The sequence below is a fragment of the Anastrepha obliqua genome, chromosome 1 (assembly GCF_027943255.1).
Source record: "Anastrepha obliqua isolate idAnaObli1 chromosome 1, idAnaObli1_1.0, whole genome shotgun sequence".
NCBI lineage: Eukaryota > Metazoa > Arthropoda > Insecta > Diptera > Tephritidae > Anastrepha > Anastrepha obliqua.
In genome coordinates, this window is record NC_072892.1 from 82,440,977 (window position 1) to 82,465,413 (window position 24,437).

Consider the following 24,437-nt stretch of genomic DNA (forward strand, 5'->3'; position numbering starts at 1 on the left):
TCACAAAGTTTTTTTGTTTTTTCTTATAACTAAGTATATAAGTATTTGGAAATGTGAATTACATAATTATATTATTCCTTCAACGTATGAACATTACTTAGTTTATTTAAAAACAAAAACGCCTTTGAACTGTTTAACTTGAAGAACGTACGAAGATTAACAAATAACTCCACTCTGTTTTGATATTTCTGATAATATTTTCTTTATAAACTTTTTTTATGTCCTCGACACATTTCAATTTTTAGCCAACTAATATTGCATATGCTCTGCAAACATCGCAACATAGCCAGAATATAATAATAATTGGATTCTATTTTAATTCTACATTTAAGATATTTTCGATTGAACTAACAAAGCTTTCACTACTTGCAATTTAATTATTTATGCAACACTAATTGGTCATTCAAAATAGTTTTCTACGCTTCAACTAAACTTCATGCAAACTTTGCGTAACTAAAACGAGTATAGGAATGTATGTTTAAATTGTAATTAATTAATTTCTAATTGAATGTTTGTGTGTATGTATGTATGTATCTTAAAAAATCTTTTGTCACTTTGAACCGAATCTACTTTAATTAGTTATTAATAATCAAATATTTATTGTTTTTGTTTCAAAAAGATAATATTTCGTATCGGTCTTTTTTACAACCTTCAGAACTTAAAATGATAATATAAAACAGAAATATTTTTGAAATGGTATTTTCTAATTATAATCTGGTAGGCAATCTTCAGCATTTATTTTTTGAATATAATGTCCACCTTTGTCCGCAGCGGCTACGAGTTACCTGGCCAATTCGATCAGTCTAATAAACCGATTGCTAAGTGTGCTGTATGGCAAGTTGTGCCGTGGCAGTATCTTGATTATTCCGAGCGAACAGCGCAACCGTCTTTTGTCAATCCTTCAGCCCTTTAGTTAATGATAATGAATCTTCCTATTGGCGATAGGAACAGATGAGCGGATTTTTTTTAAGTCTAAAAACGTCACTTTTAACGGTGACTCTTGGCTCTTCTGGACCTTCTCATTGGCAATCCTCCGCAATTACTACTTAGTTTTTTATAGACTCCCTCAATGGCTAGATGACACCTGCCGAATAGGAAGCCGAGTTAGTAAAAGAATACCAGTAGTTTGTACACCCTCATAAAATACAAACTTTGCTTTGGTCGATTTTCTGTCTGCACTGATTAGTAATTGCGTTAGTATAATAAAGCTTTCAGTCGATGGAGAACAGAAATGCTTCATTCTTTTGAATAGAATGGCTTTGTATTTGAGAAAATACCTTTAATCCATTCATATCTTTTCAAAAACACGACCGCTTTCACTGCTAACTGTCGTAAACATGCATAAGGCGAGATATATAAGTGTTTATTATTGCGAAAGGACTATTAGATTAGGACTTCGGCTTTAAAAAATTTTAATAGTCATTATTGAAACAGAAACATCAAAGCGTAGGATTACCATTAATTTCCGGCTTGTTCGAGGCACGTAAAGAAGCGGCAGTACTGCAGCACTGATAAACGTAGCAAATGCATAGTTGATACTTTTGTGATGTTCCGCACTTATTTACTATAGATATGTAGGTGAAGGTCATCAAACACACAGTCGGCGCACTCAGGTATCGGCACGCGCCTCACTGTTGATAGTTATGATTTCAAGGTTGTATCTAGCAACCAGCATTAACACCGATATCAATATCAGCCTTGAAGTCCAACGTAGAATCTCTCTTGCCAACAAGAGTTACTTTGGATTAAGTAGCCAATTGAGTAGTAAAGTCCTCTCTCGACGAACAGAACTAACACTTTATAAGGCTCTCATCATGCCCGTCCTAACGTATGGCGGAGAAGCGTGGACGATGACTACATCCGATGGGGCGTCCCTTGGAGTGTTTGAGAGAAAGATTCTGCGGAAGATTTTTCGACCACTGCATGTTAGCGATGGCGAGTATCGTGAATAAAGAGCCAGCGGCGTCGTTGGCAGGGTCATGTCGCCCGAATGGATACAAACGCTCCATTTCAGAAAGTATTCGACGCGATACCAGCTGGTGGTAGCAGAGGAAGAGGAAGACTTCCTTGCAACGAAAGGTGGAAAGGAAAGAAAAGATCAGGTGAGAAAGACTTGGCTTCACTTGGTGTGTCCAACTGGCGTCGGTTGGCACCGGAAAGAAACGGCTGGCGCGCTTTGTTAAACTCGGTCAAAGACGCGTAGGTGTTATCGCGCCAATTAAGAAGGTGAATATATAAATAAAAATTTTGGAGTAATCGATAAATATTTTCCTTGATAATTTCGATATTGACGGTAATTTACTACTGAAATGAACAAATTTTTATGATGTCGATTTAAACAACTTTGCGCACATTATTGCAAAAATTGTCAGAGTGATGCTTGAAATAGTCGTGCAGCGCAGTGATTGTGATTGCAACTCGAACAGATAGAATAAAAGCTCCAAATCAAATAAAATAAAAGTACGAACATACCTTTTCTTTACGACCCTTTTTTATTTATGAGAGTAATATAAATAATTTAGTAAATAAAATAAAACAAAACCAAAAAATTTAGTACATTGCATATTTTTTTATTGTACATAAATCGTTTTTTAAAGTGTGTTTTATATGAAGGTTTATTTATCATATAAGTAAATATGTATGTGGTATGTGTGTGTATATGTATTTATTAGTATGCATGTAAATATGTGTTAAATGTAAATCGTATAAGTATCATTTAATTTCGTAACTAATGCTATTTTTATTTAGTTATTATTCATTCAACTTTCGCTCCATTTCGTCTCCTCGCGGGAGCTCACAAACAGTAAAAGTGATGTAACGCCTTTCGTATGTATATGTATATATGTATAAGTATGCGTATTTTCTTATAGCATACGTCAATACAAGTGCGATTTGCAAAACAGAAAGAAAACGTCTGCTAACTTCAACAGAATTATTACATAATTATTGTGCGATAAATGATTTAATTGTATTTATGTAGCACGAATCGATTGGACAGTGGTGCGTTTTAGGCCGCCAACGTGCTTGGAGTATATCTAATTGCCGCGTATAGTTTATTTTGCTTTCTATAATTGCCATTTAGAAAATTTTAGAATTTGTTTAGCTTGCATATGTATGTGTTTCGCTTGTAAGCTTTTCTGATATGAACCAAATTATTTCGCATAGCACGCACATACACGATTGCGAGAGTGCATACGATTTATATGTGTCATGTATTGATTTGCATAGTTGATATGATGCGGTATAATATATGAATGCGTTTTTTTTTAATTTCTATTATTTTGCATTTTACAATTTTATCAAAATTTGCCAAGCAAAGGCATACTTTTTATGATCATTAGCTTTTTCTTCGTTTGCATGTTAAATTTATAAAAAAAAACTAAATGATGTAAGCCATGGAATCCATAGACACAATGTAATTATTTCTTGCTCGTATGCATTTTTTATTCTACTACAAGTCGTACGCGATTTACAAACAGACATGCAAATATATATGCGTGCGCATACACTTAGCTGTGTATGTAGTTCATGAATGTTCGCCTTTCACAAGAAAATGCACAAAACCGTTCTCTTCGCATAACTTCTTTACATCTACGCTTGTTTGTTGTTCTGTCTCTAAATTAATTTCAGTTTAATACGGAATTGCCCCATTTGTTTGAAGCAGATTTCTTTCGTTACTACAGCTACATCACTTTTTTTCTGCCGTCATTTAATGCTTATGATTAAAATCAATAATTAATTTATTCACTTTATTCGAGTGTACAAAATCGTTCCCAAAAGCCGCTCTTTTCTTCTTTCGTTTCAAATTTTTAATATACATAAATATATGCATGCATATGTATGTGTGAACGTTTTTTCTTACAATTTGTTGTTCGTTTTTTTTTTAATAAAATTTCTTCCATTTTTAATACTAAGTTGCTACATATTTTTATATGTAGGTATGTTCAATTTCAATTGTCTTTTGTTTTTGCTGCAGTGGTGCAATTTGTTTTTGTTTTCATTTTCGAAACTCAACACCATTTCAATTTCTTTGTCTTCTCACTTATTTTTGCTAAATGCTATAATGCTTTTCAGTTGCAAACGATTAACGTACGTAGAACTTAAACCAAAATAAAATTCATTATTTACTACAAATTTATTACAATTGGGTGCCTTACATATACATAGGTATGCTTGTATGTATAAACATGTGCAAACCTTTTTTAGTTTGCTTTTGCATCTTTTACTTCTTGCTTAGAAAAGTTACACCTCACTTTTCAAGTGGTTCGCTCTAATTGCACAGCTACATTGCATTGTATTGGTACAAAAGGTCGTCATGTAGGTAAGTGTGAGCCACTAATATATTTATGGTATTCCACGTATACCATCCAAAGTTGATCTTAAAATTAAACTGCCTTCAACCCAGAAGTTCGGGCGATCAATCATATTCTGCCACAAGGAGAGCTCTTTGCCTGTTGCATCCATCCATTCCACGGGCCGACCATAGCTTTTACCTAATGAATAAGAATGTATGTAGTAAATTTATTGCAATTAGGAAAAAAATCATAATCAATTTTATTAGAATATGAATAAAAAAATACATCAAGGTATAGGAACAAAAGCAGTTTAAGTTGACAGGATTTAAATCTCGAGCACAAAGTATTTAGTTTAATTTACTCTTTTCCATACGTTGATGTTAAGCTAAGTAAAAATTAGTAGCGGATTTCCAATATAAAATATCTTCAACCGTTTTAATTTTGTTCCTATTTTCAATTCTTAGTGCCAGTGTCTCATCGTACTCAATCCCCCATTCGTTCGCCCAGTTAGTCTAACTTATTTCGATTTGTCATTTTTAAAAATCGAACGAACGGCGCAAAAAATGTCTACGAGTATTATACTGTAAGGTCTCGTTTTATGCGGGGGATACGTTCTATAGAATGTCATACAGTTGTAAATTTTTTAATCATTATCGCTATCTGATATTGCGGTGCAATTGCGAAACGGTTCCAAACACTTTGCGCTAAAGGCGATAGATTTTCACGAACTTTATTCTCGTGCTGTGTAGCTCTTTCTTTTCTGACAATGTAATCGATAAGTAAACTTTGCAAAAATTCTCCAAGAAATTTTCGTATAAAATACAAACCGCACAACTTTAAAATCGCATAAAAATATTCTGCATAAAATAAGAACTTACAGTACTTGTATATACCCTATGACCAGAAAGTACCGGGAATGTTTAAATAAAGCATTCCCGGTACTTTTTGATCATAGAGTAAATGAACATAGATACAGACCGATAACGAAATGGATATTTCTCTTGCATATTGGTTACACGGTGCAACACTGAAAATACACCTGACAAATTACACACTGTAGGTTGTTTATATGGTCGAATAATGCATAAAAATATTTTTGTTATTTTTGTTGTACCCTCCAATTTTTATTTATTTATAAAAAACCGTTTTTTCAGACTTTGCGCGGTAATCTACGGATATCTCGGTCATTTTTTCACCGATTTTCAATATTTTATATGTTTTGAAAATGATATTGTCAGACCTTTCAAATGATGTACAACAAGTAATTATTCAAACTAGTTAGTTCTGATTTTTATTTGATTAAACCTGGAGAAAGTGTTTTTTTATCATTTTTTTAACTTTAACAATTTTTTATTGCATAATTTTACAACAAAATTAAAGATGTTTGATAATATTCTTTGAGTGCATTTATTAACGAAGAAATTAATGTATTACTTTCAATAATTGGACAAAACTTGCGTAAACTACGCTAGTTTTCCGTAAATAGAAAAACATGCCTTGAATATCTATCCATTTGTGGAACCATAGTTTTTGTCTTTAATGATTATTTACTTGGAAAAAACCACTGCATTCTTTATGTATTGACAATAAGTGTTTGACAATGACAATTTATCATAAATTACAAATGAAAGGTTTACGTGTTTCTATATAATTTTGCGACATAATTTTCGCGCGATTTCTGAGGCGCAGAGACCCTCCACGCAGTAATTTTACCTCTCTCTAATTCGGTAAGTTTTGAACCGCGTGGCATATTGATGTTTATTTACTTAAAAAACGATTTAAATTAATTAAGAAGAATAACGGTATTATTCCATATATTCATTTATTTTTACAGAGTACCTACATATTTTTGGAGTAGAGATTAAATATTCATGTTATGTGTCCTATAGTTATGAAACGCACCATAGTCTGAAACAGCTATTAGACCAGTCTTTGGTTGGTAGTGCCTTTTTATCTCCTTCTTCCAAAATCGCGTTTTTCTCAAGTGTGCTTTTTTGTTAAAATTGTTTATAAGTTAGTAAAAGATGTGTGACAAACGCAATAATTTCTGCTACGTTTGCGGTTTATTTGTTGATAAACAACATCGCCGTGAATTAAAAACAAATACTATCGTGGTTGAAGCATACAATCTTCACTTTGAGCGCAATTATAGTGAAAGTCGCTGGTATGAACCAGAATATATATGTTCCACGTGCTCCATATCACTAAAAAAGTGGAAATCTAGTCAGTGTTTTCAAGATCGTTTGCCATTTTCGAGCCCAATGGTTTGGCATCATCAAGTCATTCACAGACCAGAAGACTGCTACTTTTGCCAAACCAACCTCCAAGGTCAGCGCTTCAAAACACGTAACAGTATAAAGTATCCCGAAGTGCTAACTGCTACGAAACCATCTTTAAGAGAAAATGAAAACAAGCTAACTGAAGTAAAAAAAGTAGATGATTCAAGAAGCGGTGATAACAGTTCATCTAATAGTTCACATAGTGATAAACCTTTTATCACAGCTGCGTTAGAATCAAAAAAACGGCATTTTGTTTCGAATTCAGATATGAACGATTTAGTACGTGATATAGAACTCTCGTACAGACATGCTGAGGTTTTGGCATCACGATTAAAACAATGGAATCTTGTAGAAAATGATTTCAAAATAACATTAACAAGGAACAACTCTGAGCGACTATTTTCAATAACAATTTTGAAATTGATGGCGATGACCAAAACCTTGCTTATTGTAAAGATGTTGAAAAATTGTTTCAATGCTTTAACACGGAACATCAATCGAAAAATTGGCGATTATTCATCGATGGATCGTGCAAAAGTGAGTATTTCATCGATTTTACGAAAGAATGCAGTGATTTTTCCAAGTAAATAATCATTAAAGACAAAAACTATGGTTCCACAAATAGATAGATATTCAAGGCATGTTTTTCTATTTACGGAAAACTAGCGTAGTTTACGCAAGTTTTGTCCAATTATTGAAAGTAATACATTAATTTCTTCGTTAATAAATGCACTCAAAGAATATTATCAAACATCTTTAATTTTGTTGTAAAATTATGCAATAAAAAATTGTTAAAGTTAAAAAAATGATAAAAAAACACTTTCTCCAGGTTTAATCAAATAAAAATCAGAACTAACTAGTTTGAATAATTACTTGTTGTACATCATTTGAAAGGTCTGACAATATCATTTTCAAAACATATAAAATATTGAAAATCGGTGAAAAAATGACCGAGATATCCGTAGATTACCGCGCAAAGTCTGAAAAAACGGTTTTTTATAAATAAATAAAAATTGGAGGGTACAACAAAAATAACAAAAATATTTTTATGCATTATTCGACCATATAAACAACCTACAGTGTGTAATATGTCAGGTGTATTTCGTTTTTTTTTTTTTGTCGCACTGTGTTATCAGGCAGCGCAAAAATTAAACGTTGAAAAATCGGCAAAATAAAAAATATTTCTCATCTAATAATTGTTATGAGGTAACGTTTCAGCGATAAAGCTTATAATTATTATGTCCCTGGTAAAGGGTCTTTCAAAAATGACGCCTAAATGTCAGAAGTGAATAATTCCTAGACGTTATCTTTTTTATGTAATCCTTGACATTTATTAGTAGACAGATTTACACGATAGAAGAATGCGTTAAAATTATTGAAACTTATTATGATCGATCTTTAAGACTTTAAGAACAACATATCGCAAAATTCGTGATAGTTTTGATGGAAATAATCGTCCGAATGAGTCGACAATTTAAAGCAAAAAAATTTCAAGAAAGTGGTTCTGTCGAGAATAGAATAAGGACTTTCACACCAAAAAGTGAACGTTATGTTGAGAACATTGCTGCTGCAGCGCAAAGTGTTGCTGGAAAGCCTTCAACATTCTCAAAAAATAGGCATTCACGAATCATGGCCATTTAACTGATGTAATTTTTCACATATAATTGGTAAGATCCGTATTTTGAATAAATGTTATGAAAAAACTTTTTCGTTAAATTTTCACAAAGCTTTTAGTTTGTAAGTCTGAGATAACTAATATTTTTGGTCCATGGTTTATACTCGTAGTAATGTACAAGAATGACACCTGTTTAAGTGATGGCAGAAAAAAGGAGAGTAGCAGAGAAAGAGGAAGGCCTCCACAGGTGGAGAAGGACTTGGCTTCACTTGATGTGTCCAACGCTGGTTAGCACGAGAATGAAAATATTGAACAACCGTTTGTTTATTATAAAATATTATTATTTTTGTTTATAATTCTAATAAAAGTAAAGTACTATATATAGCGTTTTCCAAACAGATGTGTTATTTTGTTATTCAAAGAAAATGATATTTTTTATTCTAATATAAATCATCGGATGTTTATTTCATTATAAAGAGGAAGGTATGCCGTTAATAGTGGAAAATAACACCAGGCAAATGACCACCACGACAGCGCTTACAAGACAATATCCTTTTTATGAAATTTTCCATAACCGAATTGCAAAGTGGTTGCCCTATGTCCTCAATAGCCTCACGAATTCCATTTTTGAGGTCTTGAATCGACCCTGGGCTGTTGGCGTAGACCTTCTCTTTCACGTCGTCCCAAAGAAAAAAGTCACAAGGTGTTAATCAAAAGATCTCGGTGGCCAATTGTGATCACCTCTTCGAGAGATAACAAGGTACGGAAACTTTTCCCGTAAAAGATCAACGGTTTTGTTGCTTGTGTGGCACATAGCGCCGTCTTGTTGGAAATAAACGTTGTCCAGATCAATACCACCCAATTTCGGCTATAAAAAATCGTAAATCATCTCTCGATAGCGCAATCCATTCACTAATAACACCTGTTATTGGAAAACCCTTATACGGAGTTTAAATCCATTGCACTAATCTGCCATATTAGAAATTAGTTAAAAGTGGTAATTCAGAATAACTAAAGGGTGATTTTTTAAGACCTATAGGCTATAGGAAAGTTTTTCAAAAAAACACACGTAAAATTCAGAAAAATGCATGAAATTTTTATTTAAATCGATAGTACAGCCATATAATTTAATGTTTGAAGATTATTTCATGCAAATGTTGACCGCGACTGCGCTTCAAAGGGCCCATCCGCTTAGTCCAATTTAGGCATACTCTTTCCAATGTTTCGGCCGGTATCTCACATATAAAAGCTTTAATGTTGTCTTCCAATGCGTTAATTGAAGCAGGCTTGTCTGAATAGACATTCGCTTTAACATAGCCTCACAAAAAATAATCTAAAGGCGTTGTATCGCACGATCTGGGCGGCCAATTGACAGGTCCCGAACGTGAAATGAAATGTTCACCGAACTCGCTTCTCAAGAAGTCCATTGTTACGCGTGCTGTGTGGCATGTGGCACCGTCTTGCTGAAACCACATGTCATGCAAGTGAAGCCCTTGCGTTTTGGGCAAAAAAAAGTTGGATATCATTTCACGGTAGCGCTCACCATTCACAGTTACGTTACGATTCGCAGCATCTTTGAAGAAGTACGGTCCAATGATACCTCCAGCCCATAAACCGCACCAAACTGGGACCTTTTCTGGATACATTGGTACCTCTTGCAATTCTTCTGGCTGATCTTCACTCCAAAATCGACAATTCTGCTTATTTACGTACCCATTTTGGCATTGATCCAAAAATGAGATTCGTCGCTGAATACAATTTTTCGATAAAAAAGTGGATCTTCGGTCAACTTAAATTTTCTTAACAGAACACGCATTTTTCTAATAAAATTCAATGATTTGCAAGCGTTGTTCATTTGTAGATGTTTGACAGAGAAACAAAACACGGAAGGTACGTCCGTTGTTTAAACCAACTGTTTAAAAAAATAATAGCTAAAAAATCAGCCTATATTTTCAGCAGGAGGGGTGTTTTGAAGTCATTCAATTGATAAACTTAATTGTATAGGGTAAATAACTTGTCGTTTGGGAAACTATACTTTCTCAGAAAATGAATAACAAATGAAACTCCTAGTAATGAAATAGAAGTTCCATTAGTTGAAATAATATTTGATGTTGTATATGCATCTGGGTAATTTGAATATCGTCGAGGTATTTCTGCTAATTCTAAAAAGTGTTGCGGGAAAAATGTTAAATTTACTCCAATAAATATGGCAATGACTTGACTTTTTAATCACGCAGGATTTACGTTTAATCCTGGAAGTAAATCCAGCTATAATTGCGAATACTACTCCTATTTATAATACCTACATAGTGGAAGTGAGCTAAAACATAGTAAGTATCATGTAAAATAATATCTACAGATGAAGTATTACTCCAGTTAATCCGCCTTAAGCATTTATGGCGCCAATTAAGAAAAAGAAGAAAAACGAGGTAGAAAAAGTTGTCAGGTTAAATCCCGTTTGTTAGCAATTTTATTACAAATTTTGTGTGATTTACTAAAATTTTAAGAAAAATCTATACTCGTATATAATATTATATATGTGTATACTGTCAGCGGCAAAAGAGAGTGTACGCCATATATTGGCAAGTCTCCAATATTTATTTATTTATTTTTGTTGTCAATTAATTTTTTCTTATAAAATATATTTCATAATACAGATATTTTGTTTTGCTTTCGTTCTTGAACATTTTTAAGTTAAAAAAAGAAGGAGAACAGCATCTTTGAAATGTTTTCTGATTTTAATGAAATAGATATTTCACACAGTAAAAGGGTGTATATATATATATATTTTAGAATTTAAGCTCTCTTTAGAAGATGGAAGTGGTTGTATTACAGTGTACAGGGGGTGAGGGGGTGGGGTTTCCTTGATGTTAAATCCGCTTCTAATATCATGAAAACAAGTTGCCCCATGACGCTGTGTGTCTGAGTTGTATCATACTATATGTAGGGTTGAATAGTCTATGAGGCAGTGTATGCACCTACTTAGGGGCCCCGCGCACCGAAACAAAAAAAAAAATTCAAAAATTTGTCATCCAGTGAAAATTTAATTTGAAAATTTACCTCGAAATGGTATTGTTATTGCTCTGTAAAAATCATATTCTAGGGATCAAAATAAGAAACTTTGCCGAAGGAACCATACCTCTAAAACTAATTCTGATGTCCCCCAATTTGGGTCGAACTTTTTAGTTTCTTTTCTCATGTAAAGGCCAAAAATGGTGATATTTTGAAATTATTGTTTGGGGAACCCCCCAGGGGAGTTCCAGGGGGTATGCCACTGGCATGGGTGGATCGGCTGTCTAAAGTTAGTGGGAGTCGGTCATACATTTGGACTCGATTGGACCACTCTAAATGGGTCAAAGTGGGATTTTTCGTTCGACCCAAATTGGGGGACATCAGAATTCATTTTAGAGGTATGGTTCCTTCGGAAAAGTTTCTTACTTTGATCCCTAGAATATGGTTTTCACAGAGCAATGAGCGATTTTTAAATCGACCCGCCCTAATATATATATATATATATATTTACTTTTTTATGCTTAATCATTACACTGTAGAAAAGGGTAAATGGGTCCCGAGAAATCCATGACTTAAATCATACTTAATGATTCCTTCAATAGGATGACGTATAATATAGTTCAAGTTACAGAATTGGATCGGATCGGTTAACGAAGGTAAAACGAAGTATCGCTTGCCATTGAATAAAAATATATCACATTTGTGTATTGTCATCTACGACACGTAAGGCTATTTTTCGTTTACTTGGAAACCAACTTTACAAGCAACAATAAATGTAATTGATATCGACATTAGCCACTAAGTCCTACTTTGGATTGATTCCACAAGTTAGAACTGAAATTTCCTTCGATCGAACGAATACAACAGTTTATGAGCTGGCTGACAGCTCTTGTTGCCAGTGCCATTTAATACTTATGTATAGTTACATTACCAGTATTAAATAAATAATACATTGCTAGTAACGCAAAAGTGAGTTTGAGATGCCTCTTAGTGTGTTCGAAAGTTAGGCTCTGTCGGGTTATATAACAAATAATGCTGCAAAAGAGTACATAACAATGAACTTTACAAAATATTCGACACTGTTTGAGGAATAATGATTCATAGGCTTCGTCCGCTAACTGGTGCTACGCTACGACTGCGATAGTACCATAATAAGTGCGGTGCCTGTTGGTTGCTGCAGTAGGCCTATATCTACATACATACCATATTATTATATTATATAAAATATTATTAAAACTTTCCGTCAACTACCACAAAATGGAAATAATATTCGCCTTCATAAAATTTTGCCAAAAAGCCGCCGAAAAAATCAATTAGGAGCATGAAAGCAATGAAAGTGATTTCTTCATTTTCTTTTTTGCTAAAATTTTTAAAATAGTTTTTTCTCACCTGTACCCAGTGAAAAACGCACGCCACCGAGGAACTCATTACTCGCCAAGCGATCGTGATCCCACACTGTCAATTCCAATGCTCGTTCGGACAAATCGTCCAGCGATACGTCTTCATAGATGAAAGTATAATTCCAAGTGGGATGCAATGAACGTTTCACCACTGGAGTTTTTTGTTTCGAGCTACGCGTGCGATCTGGGAGCAAGTAACTGTAAATAAACGAAAACGATATGTTTTAATAAAATTTTAAGATAAATATTTATTTTGTTCACAAAGTGATAAGTTAATAAAAAATAGGTACAAAATTTTGTTTTTGAATAACTTTTATACTAAAAAAATAAATTATTCTAAGTGATAGAAATCTTTCTTTTGAGCTTTGATTGTTTGTTTGTATACTGCAAAAATTATAAATCTACCGATAGATTATTTATTTTGAGCAACCGTGTATTATTGATTGCTAAGAAAAAACAAGAAAAAAAAAACCTGATCGCAACATACGAATTGGAGTAATAGCCCTATTGGTATGAATATTTTTGTTTTTGTTTAACGGATTCACGCTTCATGGCGATTTTAAGCCGCTTGAAACTTGCAGTTATTTTATTAAAATTTCATGAGCCATGGAAATGCGTATCCGAAAATTTTCTAAACATTCATATTACATGAAATAATATAATATGATAATTTTGATTTATATGGGTTTGCGTAAAGAATTAACATTATTTTTTAAAACAAATAATCAAAAAATTCTATATAGATTCTATAAAATGAAAAAAAAGAAATGCATGCACTTAGTTATGCTCGCTACTGTATTTAATACTTCAGATATACGGGTCGCGCGGCTTCGTATCCCGTTTCATCGTACGTAGGTGCACCACGGAATAAACTAGTAAGATAACTAGGCAGGTTTGACCTAGAAGGAATGAGCACAGAACTAGGCGCCTCATTGATCAAACAACTGCTATCGAAACTGCAGAAAGGAGGAGCAGGTGGAGAGCATTGAACACTACTTCTGCCACTGTCCCACTCTTGCCAGAACACAATATCGTAACTTAACTTAACGTAACTTAACTCTTACTTCTTGCCAAGCCTCAGACTTAGAATCTACAGCCATCTACATTATTTTATCGGGTATCAGAGAGTCGAAGTGGTTTCACCAGAATGAGAGTTAGCAGAAAACTTGACTCCAATGGGCCTCCAAGCATTAGTGAGTCCCCAAAACATCCCTATGGAGTTTGGCAACCATCGCAACCTAACCTAACCTCACTTTTATCCTAAGATTATCCAAAAAAGCCTAGACATAAAAGTAGAAACGGTATAAGACAGATATTATTCCCACTCTTTACTATGAGCAGCGGTCAGTACTATCTCATTGTTGTTTTTTGTTTGTGTTCTACAATGTAATTTGATTTTTTTAACTTAGACCATCTTGCATTTTAATCATCAAGACAATTTGATTGAATCACTGTTCACCTACCTTTTGCAGAATGCATCACAGGTGCCATTCACTTTGATCGGACTTAAATGCTTCGCTTCCTTGACGAGCACATGCAGTTGTCCGCCCTTCGTCGTTCGATCGGAACGTGACGCCACTGATTTGATGCTACCGAATTTCCGTAGATTTGAACTGCCACTACTGGTGGACGCACTACGCATAAAGCCCGGACGCACATTCTCAGGTGGTATATACTTCAGACCCACGACAATGTCACCGCGATAGGTGGCCACCTCATCGAACGGTTCACTCTGCAACGAGGTTCGTTAAATATTGCCTACATAGGATTTATATATTTTTGGAAGTTATTTCTACTTACCCTCTCCTGCAGCAAATACCACTGGGATTGTGGATTGTCGAACACTTTTCCTTGCAAATTTACGCTAACTTCGCCTAGGAAGTCATTACGTCCAAACATATCCGAATGCCAAACGGTGAGCCACAGTGTGCGCGACTCTAAGCTGGAAATAGGCATGTGGAAACGTAATATTTCATCGAAGATCGGATTGAGTGTGTGTTTCTTGACTTTGGTTTTACGTTTGCCAGCTTTGGATTTATCGGGCAACAGGTAGACCTATGAGGACGGAGAAGCGCGTATACATATTTTGAGTTTTCGGTATTCGTTTTTTTTTCAACCTCTGGTTCTTACCTTGACGTAAGGATCGCTGCGATTACGCTTCGCATCGACCGCAGCGAGATCTTTACAGCGTACCACATGAATTTCCAATGCCCCCAATTTGTAATTATACTGTATACCAAATTCGACTTGACCCTTCACCACCACTGTACCATAGCGTCCCTCGCCGGCACCAGAGTAAACGCTGGCCATAGAATCCGAACGGAGCTACGGAAGATAAAAAATAATAGAGAGTTTATTTAAAAAAGCGCATCAGGAATTTATTACATAAAAGTCTTTACTCTTGTCCGCGCGCAAAACAAATTTTTTAAACAAAAAGTTCGGAGTTCTTTTCCACGTGTCAAAACATAACTAGAATTGTAATACATAAACGTACAACAACAATTGGCGTTCTATGCAGTTACATACATATTACTCAAGGATGATAGATTACAAGGTTTGGCCGCCCGAAGCAAAATTGGTTAAGTAGCTTCGGCTGGCACGTCACTGGGCTGATGCGGCAGCAGAATTCTGCCCGTTCATATCGCACACTCGGGCAATTGGTCATTGTTCAAATGACAACAAAGTAAGATTGTGTTGATTTTTTTTTCATATATCACTAGCGCAATCTTAGTTTTTTCATAAACAAACCGCTGACATGACTCCGGTGATGTGAGCCAATCAGCTGATTCCTTCAAATTCGCTGAGAGCCTTGTGCATTCTTTTCACTATGCATTATGCATTGTTCTTTGTTTCTTATTTTTGATTTCATGCATACCTATATACATTAGTCTACTCATAGCATGCAAGTGTGCAGCTGCATCTGTAGTTTATGATTTCGTACTTATTTCCTCGTTCGTCACAGCCATATATCAGCAATTGTGAGCGTTTGCTGTTTTTAGTAACAAGTGATGTTTTGTTTTTAGTTCTTTATGCCTTGCATTCTCAAATATTTACTAATCGACTCTTAGTAAGCAATCAGTGTACTGATAACTTCAAAGGCACGCAAAACAAAAAAAAAAAAAAAAAAAAAACTCAATGATTTAAAATGGTCTGCTAATCTTAAAAGAATTTGTAAAAAAAAAAACAGATAATGCACCGTTTAGTTTAGAAGTCACAAAACGGTCTGTTTATTAGTTTATTTAATTGGAAAAGCATTGTTCTAGTTATACTGGGCATTTTCATTGGCAGTGACTGTGCAATTTTCTTTGTTATTGAAGAAGCATAGATGGTATTATTTATGCCTACGGCTTAGGAACGGCGCTGGGCATTTTTCCGGGTTATGCCAAGAAACATTTTAAGTCATATATTGCCAACATCTGTGAAACAATGGACTGTCATTTTGTTGGTTTAACAGGCAATTGATATTTTTGTGATGCTCACATTTGCAGCATTTTTGATAATTTTGACTGTGCATTTCCCTTCTTTGCCAAGGCTCCACCCAGAATCTCGACGTCCTTCTTTCCTCTTCATCGTAAAATCAAACAATGTTTTCAAAAAATTAAGAATCCGAGCACAACGCATTGGCTTACTTGACGGCATTTTCAAAATGACGATAACATAACATGGAAATGTCCACATTTAAAATATTGTTTTAGTAGCCAGTTTGCTAATTGTATACATCCCCTATAAATAATAATAATAGTAATAAAATATTGTCATCGCATTCACCCAAATTTGACGGTTGTTAATAAATGAACAATTGAGTGCCGAGATATTGAGTTGGGAAATTTGAAATACTACTGAATAAATGGGTAGCATTACTTTCGGAAACTAACGTCGATAATATGAGAATTAATTTTTATTGGAAAATGTTTTCAAAAATACGCTATGCTCGAACATTGGTAATAGTATTTTCTTTTCAAAATATGAAACTAGGCAATGCTTAGTGATCGATTTCACGAGTTCTGAAATAAGTTCATAGGTTTATATTTGGAAATCGCTGGGAATCTAGAATGTTTAAGTGTCAACTCTAATCAGTACAATGGGCAAAACTAGTGATAAATTAATAATTTAACAGTGTGGAATCTACAAGTCTTTTATAGTATCTACACATATATGCACCGATAGCAGTAGAACAAGTTTGCGAGAATAAAAAAATTTAATTAGCTAAACATTCTCAAATAGTTAATTAGGCATTTTTTATTTTTGTAGGACAACTCAATATTTTACTTTTTATTTGAATAATTTAAATTTTAATTTAGCTTCATCGTTGCTTGTGAAAGAGTAAATTGAATAGGGTTTTCAAACTTCTAGTACACCCCGTGAAATTATAATAAAGACAGCACATTTTAAAAATTTTTGACTATTTACTTATTTATTTCTTAATTTCAATTACTTTTCTATATAAGTACAAATATAATTCATTCTACAACGAATACACCACTTTTTTAAAGGGAGAAAATGCGAATCATCTTGAGGAAGAAAATTATAAAAACTCAACAAAAATTTTGAGCGACTTCAAACTTGCAAAAAAAAAACGTTATAAAACTTCTTACCCATATTAAAAAAAAAAATGTTTAACGATTTTGAGATTCTTATGAAATTTTTTCGAATTTTTATAAATCTTGTACAAAATATGAAACTTGGATTATTATGGTTTTCGTTATAGAATGCCTTCTGCCAGAAAAATGTGACACACATATGGCGCTCCAAGCAGTAAGAAAGCGTTGTTGCTAAGCAACAACAGGGGGCATTCCCACTACAGTACAATCGTGGTAGTCCGACATTTCTTAATCCGACACGTTCGGTAATCCGACAACCTCATAACGTCTATGGATGTAATTGGCATTATTTTATTTTGATCAGTCGTAGCAGAGCAGCAGAGGGGGATTGTGTTTTGTTTCCCGGTTACAACGTATTTGTCATTAAATTTGAATGACGCCAGTTCTCTCGCGATTTCTGACGGTGTTGATGTGATTTTTTGTGTCTTTTCGTGTCATTAAATGGAACCTTCGGTAATCTGGAATATTTGATAATCCGACAACGAGTCGGTCCCGTATGTGTCGGACTATCACGATTGGACTGTACTTAGAACTGAGAGCGGCGGGCTAATCACCTACCCTGTCAGAAATCAAGTAGATCAACGAAACCAACGCCAGACTGAGTCTTGTCGACGCCCTATGCTTCTAAGAGGAATGAACAAGAAAAAAAAATATTTTTGTAAAAAATTATTGAAATTAAAAATTAGATAATTTAATTATCAAAGTTTGTCATTTATACTAATTTTGTAGAGTGAATAGTAAATGAGAGTTTTTAAATTTTTTCCGTCACATCTGCTGCACTGCTTTTCATAAAAGTCTACACAAGTTTAAGTAAATATATCCCACGCAGGATATATAATATTATACATATGTATATATGAGTATTTAATTTCGAGGTTGTAAAAGACTTCGTGTATTTAGGAACCAGCATTAACACCGATAACAATGTCAGCCTTGAAATCCAACGTAGAATCTCTCTTGCCAACAAGTGCTACTTTGGACTAAATAGGCAACTGAGTAGTAAAGTCCTCTCTCGACGAACAAAACTAACTCTCTACAAGACTCTCATTATGCCCGTCCTAACGTATGGCGCAGAAGCTTGGACGATGACAACATCCGATGAAGCGACGCTTGGAGTGTTCGAGAGAAAGATTCTGCGTAAGATTTTTGGACCTTTGCACGTTGGCAACGGCGAATATCGCAGACGATGGAACGATGAGCTGTATGAGCTTTACGACGACATAGACATAGCGCAGCGAATAAAGATCCAGCGGCTACGTTGGCTGGGTCATGTCGTCCGAATGGATACAAACGCTCCGGCTTTGAAAGTATTCGATGCGGTACCAGCTGGTGGTAGCAGAGGAAGAGGAAGGCCTCCTCTGCGTTGGAAAGATCAGGTGGAGAAGGACTTGGCTTCACTTGGTGTGTCCAACTGGCGCCGGTTAGCACGAGAAAGAAACGACTGGCGCGCTTTGTTAAACTCGACCAAAATCGCGTAAGTGGTTATAGCGCCAATTAAGAAGAAGATATACGAGTAATTGGCGCGTACTCCCTTTTTGGGTGTTTAGCCGAGCGTGTGCGTAGTGTGCGTCTTGATGGTGTTCCACAAATGGAGGGACCTACAGTTTCAAGCCGACTCCGAACGGCAGATATTTTTTATGAGGAGCTTTTTCATGGCAGAAGTACAATCAGAGGTTTGCCATTGCCTGCCGAGGGGCGACCGCTATTTTTTTAATTTTGGTGTTTCATCGAGGTTCGAACCAACATTCTCTCTGTGAATTCCGAATGGTAATCACGTATCAACCCATTCGGCTACGGCGGACGCAGGATATATTATGTACTTTCAAATTTTTTTCATTCAAATTGCAATATGAGACTTTTGTTAAAATTATAAATTTTCAGATAGGTTGACTAGTTTTGTGGTACTTTGTATAAAAACGGGTTCGAGATGTATGTAATGAGTTTAGAATAATGTTGAATAAGCCACTAGTAGATTACCAGATAGATATTTATTACCCCTTCGTGTGAGTTACTTTTGTGGAACATTTTGACCCTTTGCGATCGGAAAATTTCTCTGACGGGAGTACCAGGTAGTCGGTGGAAATTTAGTTTTTCGGAGTTATATCTCCCTTAGTGATTTAAAGCAAATACATGGATATTAGAAAATACTGAATTCGTTGAAATTGATTTATTGAGTTTAATTTTAAAATAAAATTACTGTTTTCAACTCCATTTATCTCTAAAATCTTTCCTTTCCTCTTAATGACATCTTGCCGCCAGACTGGTTAATCTGGATAACATTATATCATGAAAATGCTTCTAATAGATTTTATCAAAGAGTTCCAGACATGAAAAACATGTGAGTAGTAAGGATTATAAAAACGCCTACTTCTTGTAAATAATAGTTCAAATTCATAAAAATCATCAATAAAATTTGAATCAAGCCCTGACAGTAAAAAATGGTGGCTTGATAAAGTGTTGAATTTACAATTTTTCCCTAAGTGTTTCCGACTTCACATAATAAAAAAAATATAGCAACTATTCAGTAAATTATATTAAAAACTAGTTCGTCTTTTTAGTTGTTCAAAAAGGTGTATTATTTAGTTAAAGTATTTGGGCCATTTCCCGGTAACCCTGTATTTTAATTTAAATAAAATAAACCCGCAGACGAGCACGACAACTTAAATTTTTAAAGTGAAATGTAAGTAAATTCTAGTTTATATAAATAAATAATGATACTAATAATAATAAATATAATGGTGATTATAGTAAATCTCTACTTACACCCAACGAACTAAGACTATCGCGATTCTGGTGCATCGCCACCAAACGATCGATATCCTCATCCGATTGCGCTGGCCATGTTTCGCTAGTGCCGCTGCTACGTGACTTTATCGGGCTCGAAGCAGGATCATTGCGTTTACCAATAACTGGCGATTGGCTCGATTCCTCAGCAGCGGCTTTGGCTTCCTCTGAAAGTAAATGAAGAAAAAAAAATACGGAAAAACCATGTTAATAAACAAATAATTAGTTGTAAATGCCTATCTATGCAATTATTTATGGTTTAGTAAAAAAAGTTGTATTTAATTGCACTACTGAGGCATACATATGTATATACATAGGTAAGTAGAAAGCATGGAAAAATACGCGACCAACGCAAATGCATGCGTCTGCACAGGTACATCTGTATGTGTATTACCAAATGGCTATTGCAAAATATGTAAACGCGCTTGGCCAGAGTGCACTCGAACTCCCAATCGGCCATACTTGCACTCCTATGGCAATGATTATGCAAGAGCAACAAAATATTTAATTTAAAAAACAAAAAAACGTGTCAACAGCCGGTTTTCGTTTATATTCAAGTTGCAAGCGCCCGTTGTTGTTGCTATTAGTTGGCTTTATAAATACTTTTCGTTTCGTGCTGTTGGCTTGCACAAACTTGACTTATATTTTTGTTTTAAAAAATCCAATACAATAACAATAAAAATACCATTCGAGACCTAACCAAACGTTAAGAAGTTACTAAATGGAAGTGAATGCGACGTGAGACATGCTTTCAGATGGCTCGATTAGCGCCGACCAGTACGCATTAGCAATTTTTATTCCAAAAGGAAGAATAGTATAAAATCAGCGCACATACGAATTGAGAGCAACTTAACATTGAAGTACTTTTTGCTAAAAATAAAGCTTTAATGAGCATACATATATACATATATATGTATATATAGACAAACATATTTTAAAGTTATTTTTCTCAATGTAAATATGCTTTTCGAGCGCTACTACTTTCGCCCGTTTTTCAGAAAATTTTTCAATTCTTTTTCCAAGTCTATAGTTTAACAAAACCTGACAGACTAAGTACAATTGGGTGCAAGCTATGCCTGCTTGGCAAGGCGGATGCCTTAACACTTCCCAGTGCTGCTCTTCCAAGTAGTCTGTCATTGATAAACCGGAATGAGTTTTGGCGTTATAATGATGGAAACCAACATCCGTCTCACGTCTATCTTATGTGTTTCACATCCCAACAAAACAAAAGTAATGCTTTGATTTTGGCTATGTTGAGCTAAGCTTGCAATGGTTTGGTATAGCATTTAGGTACTCTTTTCATTCGGAATTCTTGGATATGATTCATTTCCGGTAACAGCTCATTGTAAATAATGGGGGTTTCCCCTTTAGAGTAGCATTTGACAGTACATTTTCGATTTGCTTATTTTTTCGAATATGAAAATTTTCCATTTTCAATGGATGGTGCAAAACATTGACTTACGCTTTTCTGCACACTTTTATAGTGCTTTTGAATAAGGTTTTAACAGTGTTTTATGTAAATAAAACGAAGAATAAATAAAATATCGGACTGGAAATTGAACCGCACGTAGAATATGTCTTAGATTTAAAGATGTATGTACACAATTCGATGTCGCTCATATGACCACCCAGCGAACGTTTTCAACGATCAATTATTTGGATCGCATGTTGGCCGTGAAGTTTGGAGTTTCGCCTTCGGAATTATTCCTGAGCTCTTCAAGCACCGTGTTATAAAAATATTTTTATTCATATTAAATTGTATACCTTTGTTGCTATAATATTAGATACGAGAATGAGCATAAAATTTGTATGGAAAATTTCAAGTATTCTCTAAAAAACTCTTTCTCAAAAATGTATACAGTAACTGGAACACAGAAAAGTAAAGCTATTCTCTATATAAGTGTTTGAGTGTTGCTCTTTTGAAGTAATTTTTTTTGTGTCGGACATTAACTGATTGCTTTTACGGAATATTTAATCAATTAATCGTTTGTAGTCGCAGCTTAATTAAACATCTTAAAAGAAATTGAGTAAATTCCCTACATTTTTCTATGATAGATTAAAATTTATTGATCAAAAAGCAACAGCTGTTAAAGTCTTATAAGTTGTTTCGTCAAAAGTATACGTAGATATATGTACATATAAAAACGTATAAAATTGCTTCGAAATAGCATTACTTAAAAACTATTCCCTAGATTTTAACCATCTTGTACACTTGTGGGCAGGGCCGTGGAGAGAGTATTCGGGCCCCGGGAGAAACTCGAGATGCGGGCCCCTTCAAATTTTTTTTATTTATCAAAATGCGTATTATGTTATAGTGATATAACATTTAAACATTGAAAAACTCATTGATAAAATTTTTGATAGAATTAATTATGAAATATTGATTAAAATGAATTTTAGAAAACTCTTCAGCAGATCTGAAATAAAAAACGCAGCTGAAAAAAGTTAAAATTTTTTATTCATTTTGTGAGCCTTACAAATATTTGAAAATGACTGCCACAATGCTTAGAATTTTGCTTTTCTTGCTTTAGCTGAGGCAAAAGCTCTTATAATATCATCGAAGTCGAGTTTCTTTGCTAACTCAGATTCCAAATACAAAGTTGCCAATTCTGTTACTCGACTCTGAGTTGAACAAGAACGATGGTAGTCTTTGATCCTTCATAAAGCGCTGAACGATCTTTCGGCGCCGGCAACCGATACTGGCAATGTGCAGAATATTTGCAAAGCAATGCAGATGTTCGGGAACAGAGTATCCAAGTTTTTAGCTGTGATGGCATTCAACAAGTCGAACGGAGGCATACAACATTCCGAATTTCCAGTAAAATTCGCATTGTACACACTCTTCAAGTGACATATCTCAATTGAGATTTCTTCCGACACATCAGAAGGGTATTTTTTAGCAAAATTAAGAGCTGCTGTCTGAAGTTCTGCTTTTTCAATTTTAGGAAATAGCCACAGGAAAAATAAAATAAAAGTGCGAAATTGACTGGGGAAATGAATTTAAAAAATTATTTATATAATAACATACCCAGTGAAAAATCAAAAATTTGCTATCTCTACATTTAATTCTTTATCAACGTAAGGACAAATCGCTTTAAAGAATAACTACGTTTCAAAATTGGTCTTCATTTAAAATACAACTATTTAAATTTAATCTAATCATCACTAAAATTATTAATTACCTTATAAATCAGTAGCATAAAATGTTCCATTTTAATAAGAGCTCAATAATATACACTTTTGTATCACCATATTATATTTATTCTTCGTAATCGTGATCATAACATTCGATATGGTGACACCAAAAAAAGTCTGTGACGGAACTCTGGTAGACGTATTATTTACTATGTTTTTTCAAGCAGGAAATTTCTCGGAATTACCCTCGAGTCCGGGCCCCTCTGAAAACTCCGGGCCCGGGGGAAAAAGTACCCGATCCCCCCCTCTCGTCGGGCCTGCTTGTGGGTCATAGTGGTTTGTGTCCAAGAATGAGAGAATACAAGGCGTCGCCTTGTGACGTGACGTCAGTACAGAAAATAAAAAAACAAGAGGAGGAGAAAGAGGAACCCACGACAATCGGCTCTATGTTATCGTAAATACCCGGATTTGTTTCTAGCCAAGGATTGTGGTTTAACAATAACAAGAGAAAGAATAAGCTGAAGTGAGTGGAGAGCCAAGAGTTTAAATAAAATTAATTGTACACACATACATTTGTACGTACATACATTTGCATACAAAGGTTTGTTTATTTTCTATTCTTGACAATTAAATCCGTCTACAATAAAGCAGCGGTTTTCGGAAGGTATAGCCTTCTGCATTCTCTACACCGTAGTTTGTGTGTAACACGCTTGTTAACAGGGTTTTTTTCCGAGGAAACTCTTATAAGTACTGCTATATCAGCATAGCAAATTAGCGTGACTTGTAGCCTCACAACCACATCTATGTACTAAACACCTCTCCACAATCTACCACTCTCGCCGTGGAACTGCCAAAAAGGTATTACCTCACCATAAAAGGTATTACCTCATAGGCTGCTAGTTATTACGTCTACGAAGCTCCGCGCGCCTTAAATTATGATGAATATGTTTTACCTGTACATGCGCGCAGATTCGCTTCTAGCTTACACTCCAGCTAGTAGGTGTTGAAACCGATTTGTATTTAAAATAGGGTAATTAACTAAAAAATAGACATAAGTATTATAAGAAAAATCTATTCTAAAACAAATTTTTTGGTAGTGTTGCGACTTGTATTTTATGGCGAAATAGTTACATATCACAAATATCTCTTGGATGTTAAGGTATACATAGACATCAAATGAAAGGTGTTCAAACCAGAAATTAATTACTAAATTTAGAGGCTAATAAGTGGGTATCAAATAAAATGTGTTCAAAATAATGAAGAAAGCTCTAATTGGAATTATTTATGTATGGCGTTGCCACTTAACTCTTAAGGCA

At 34.6% G+C, this 24,437-nt stretch overlaps 1 protein-coding gene across 1 annotated transcript in view; it reads right to left on the reverse strand.

The window, feature by feature from the left end:
• Nucleotides 1-3,708: 3,708 nt before the first annotated feature.
• The window catches only part of LOC129246282 (uncharacterized), a 101,111-nt gene continuing 80,382 nt past the window's right edge, over nucleotides 3,709-24,437 (reverse strand). Inside the window, exons 10-15 of the mRNA XM_054884981.1 lie at nucleotides 19,966-20,153; nucleotides 14,732-14,926; nucleotides 14,402-14,656; nucleotides 14,065-14,333; nucleotides 12,591-12,799; nucleotides 3,709-4,493 (exon numbers count right to left, since the gene is read on the reverse strand). Of these exons, the coding sequence (XP_054740956.1) occupies nucleotides 4,345-4,493; nucleotides 12,591-12,799; nucleotides 14,065-14,333; nucleotides 14,402-14,656; nucleotides 14,732-14,926; nucleotides 19,966-20,153 (1,265 nt within the window). The 3' untranslated portion in view covers nucleotides 3,709-4,344. The remainder of the gene's footprint in view (nucleotides 4,494-12,590; nucleotides 12,800-14,064; nucleotides 14,334-14,401; nucleotides 14,657-14,731; nucleotides 14,927-19,965; nucleotides 20,154-24,437) is intronic.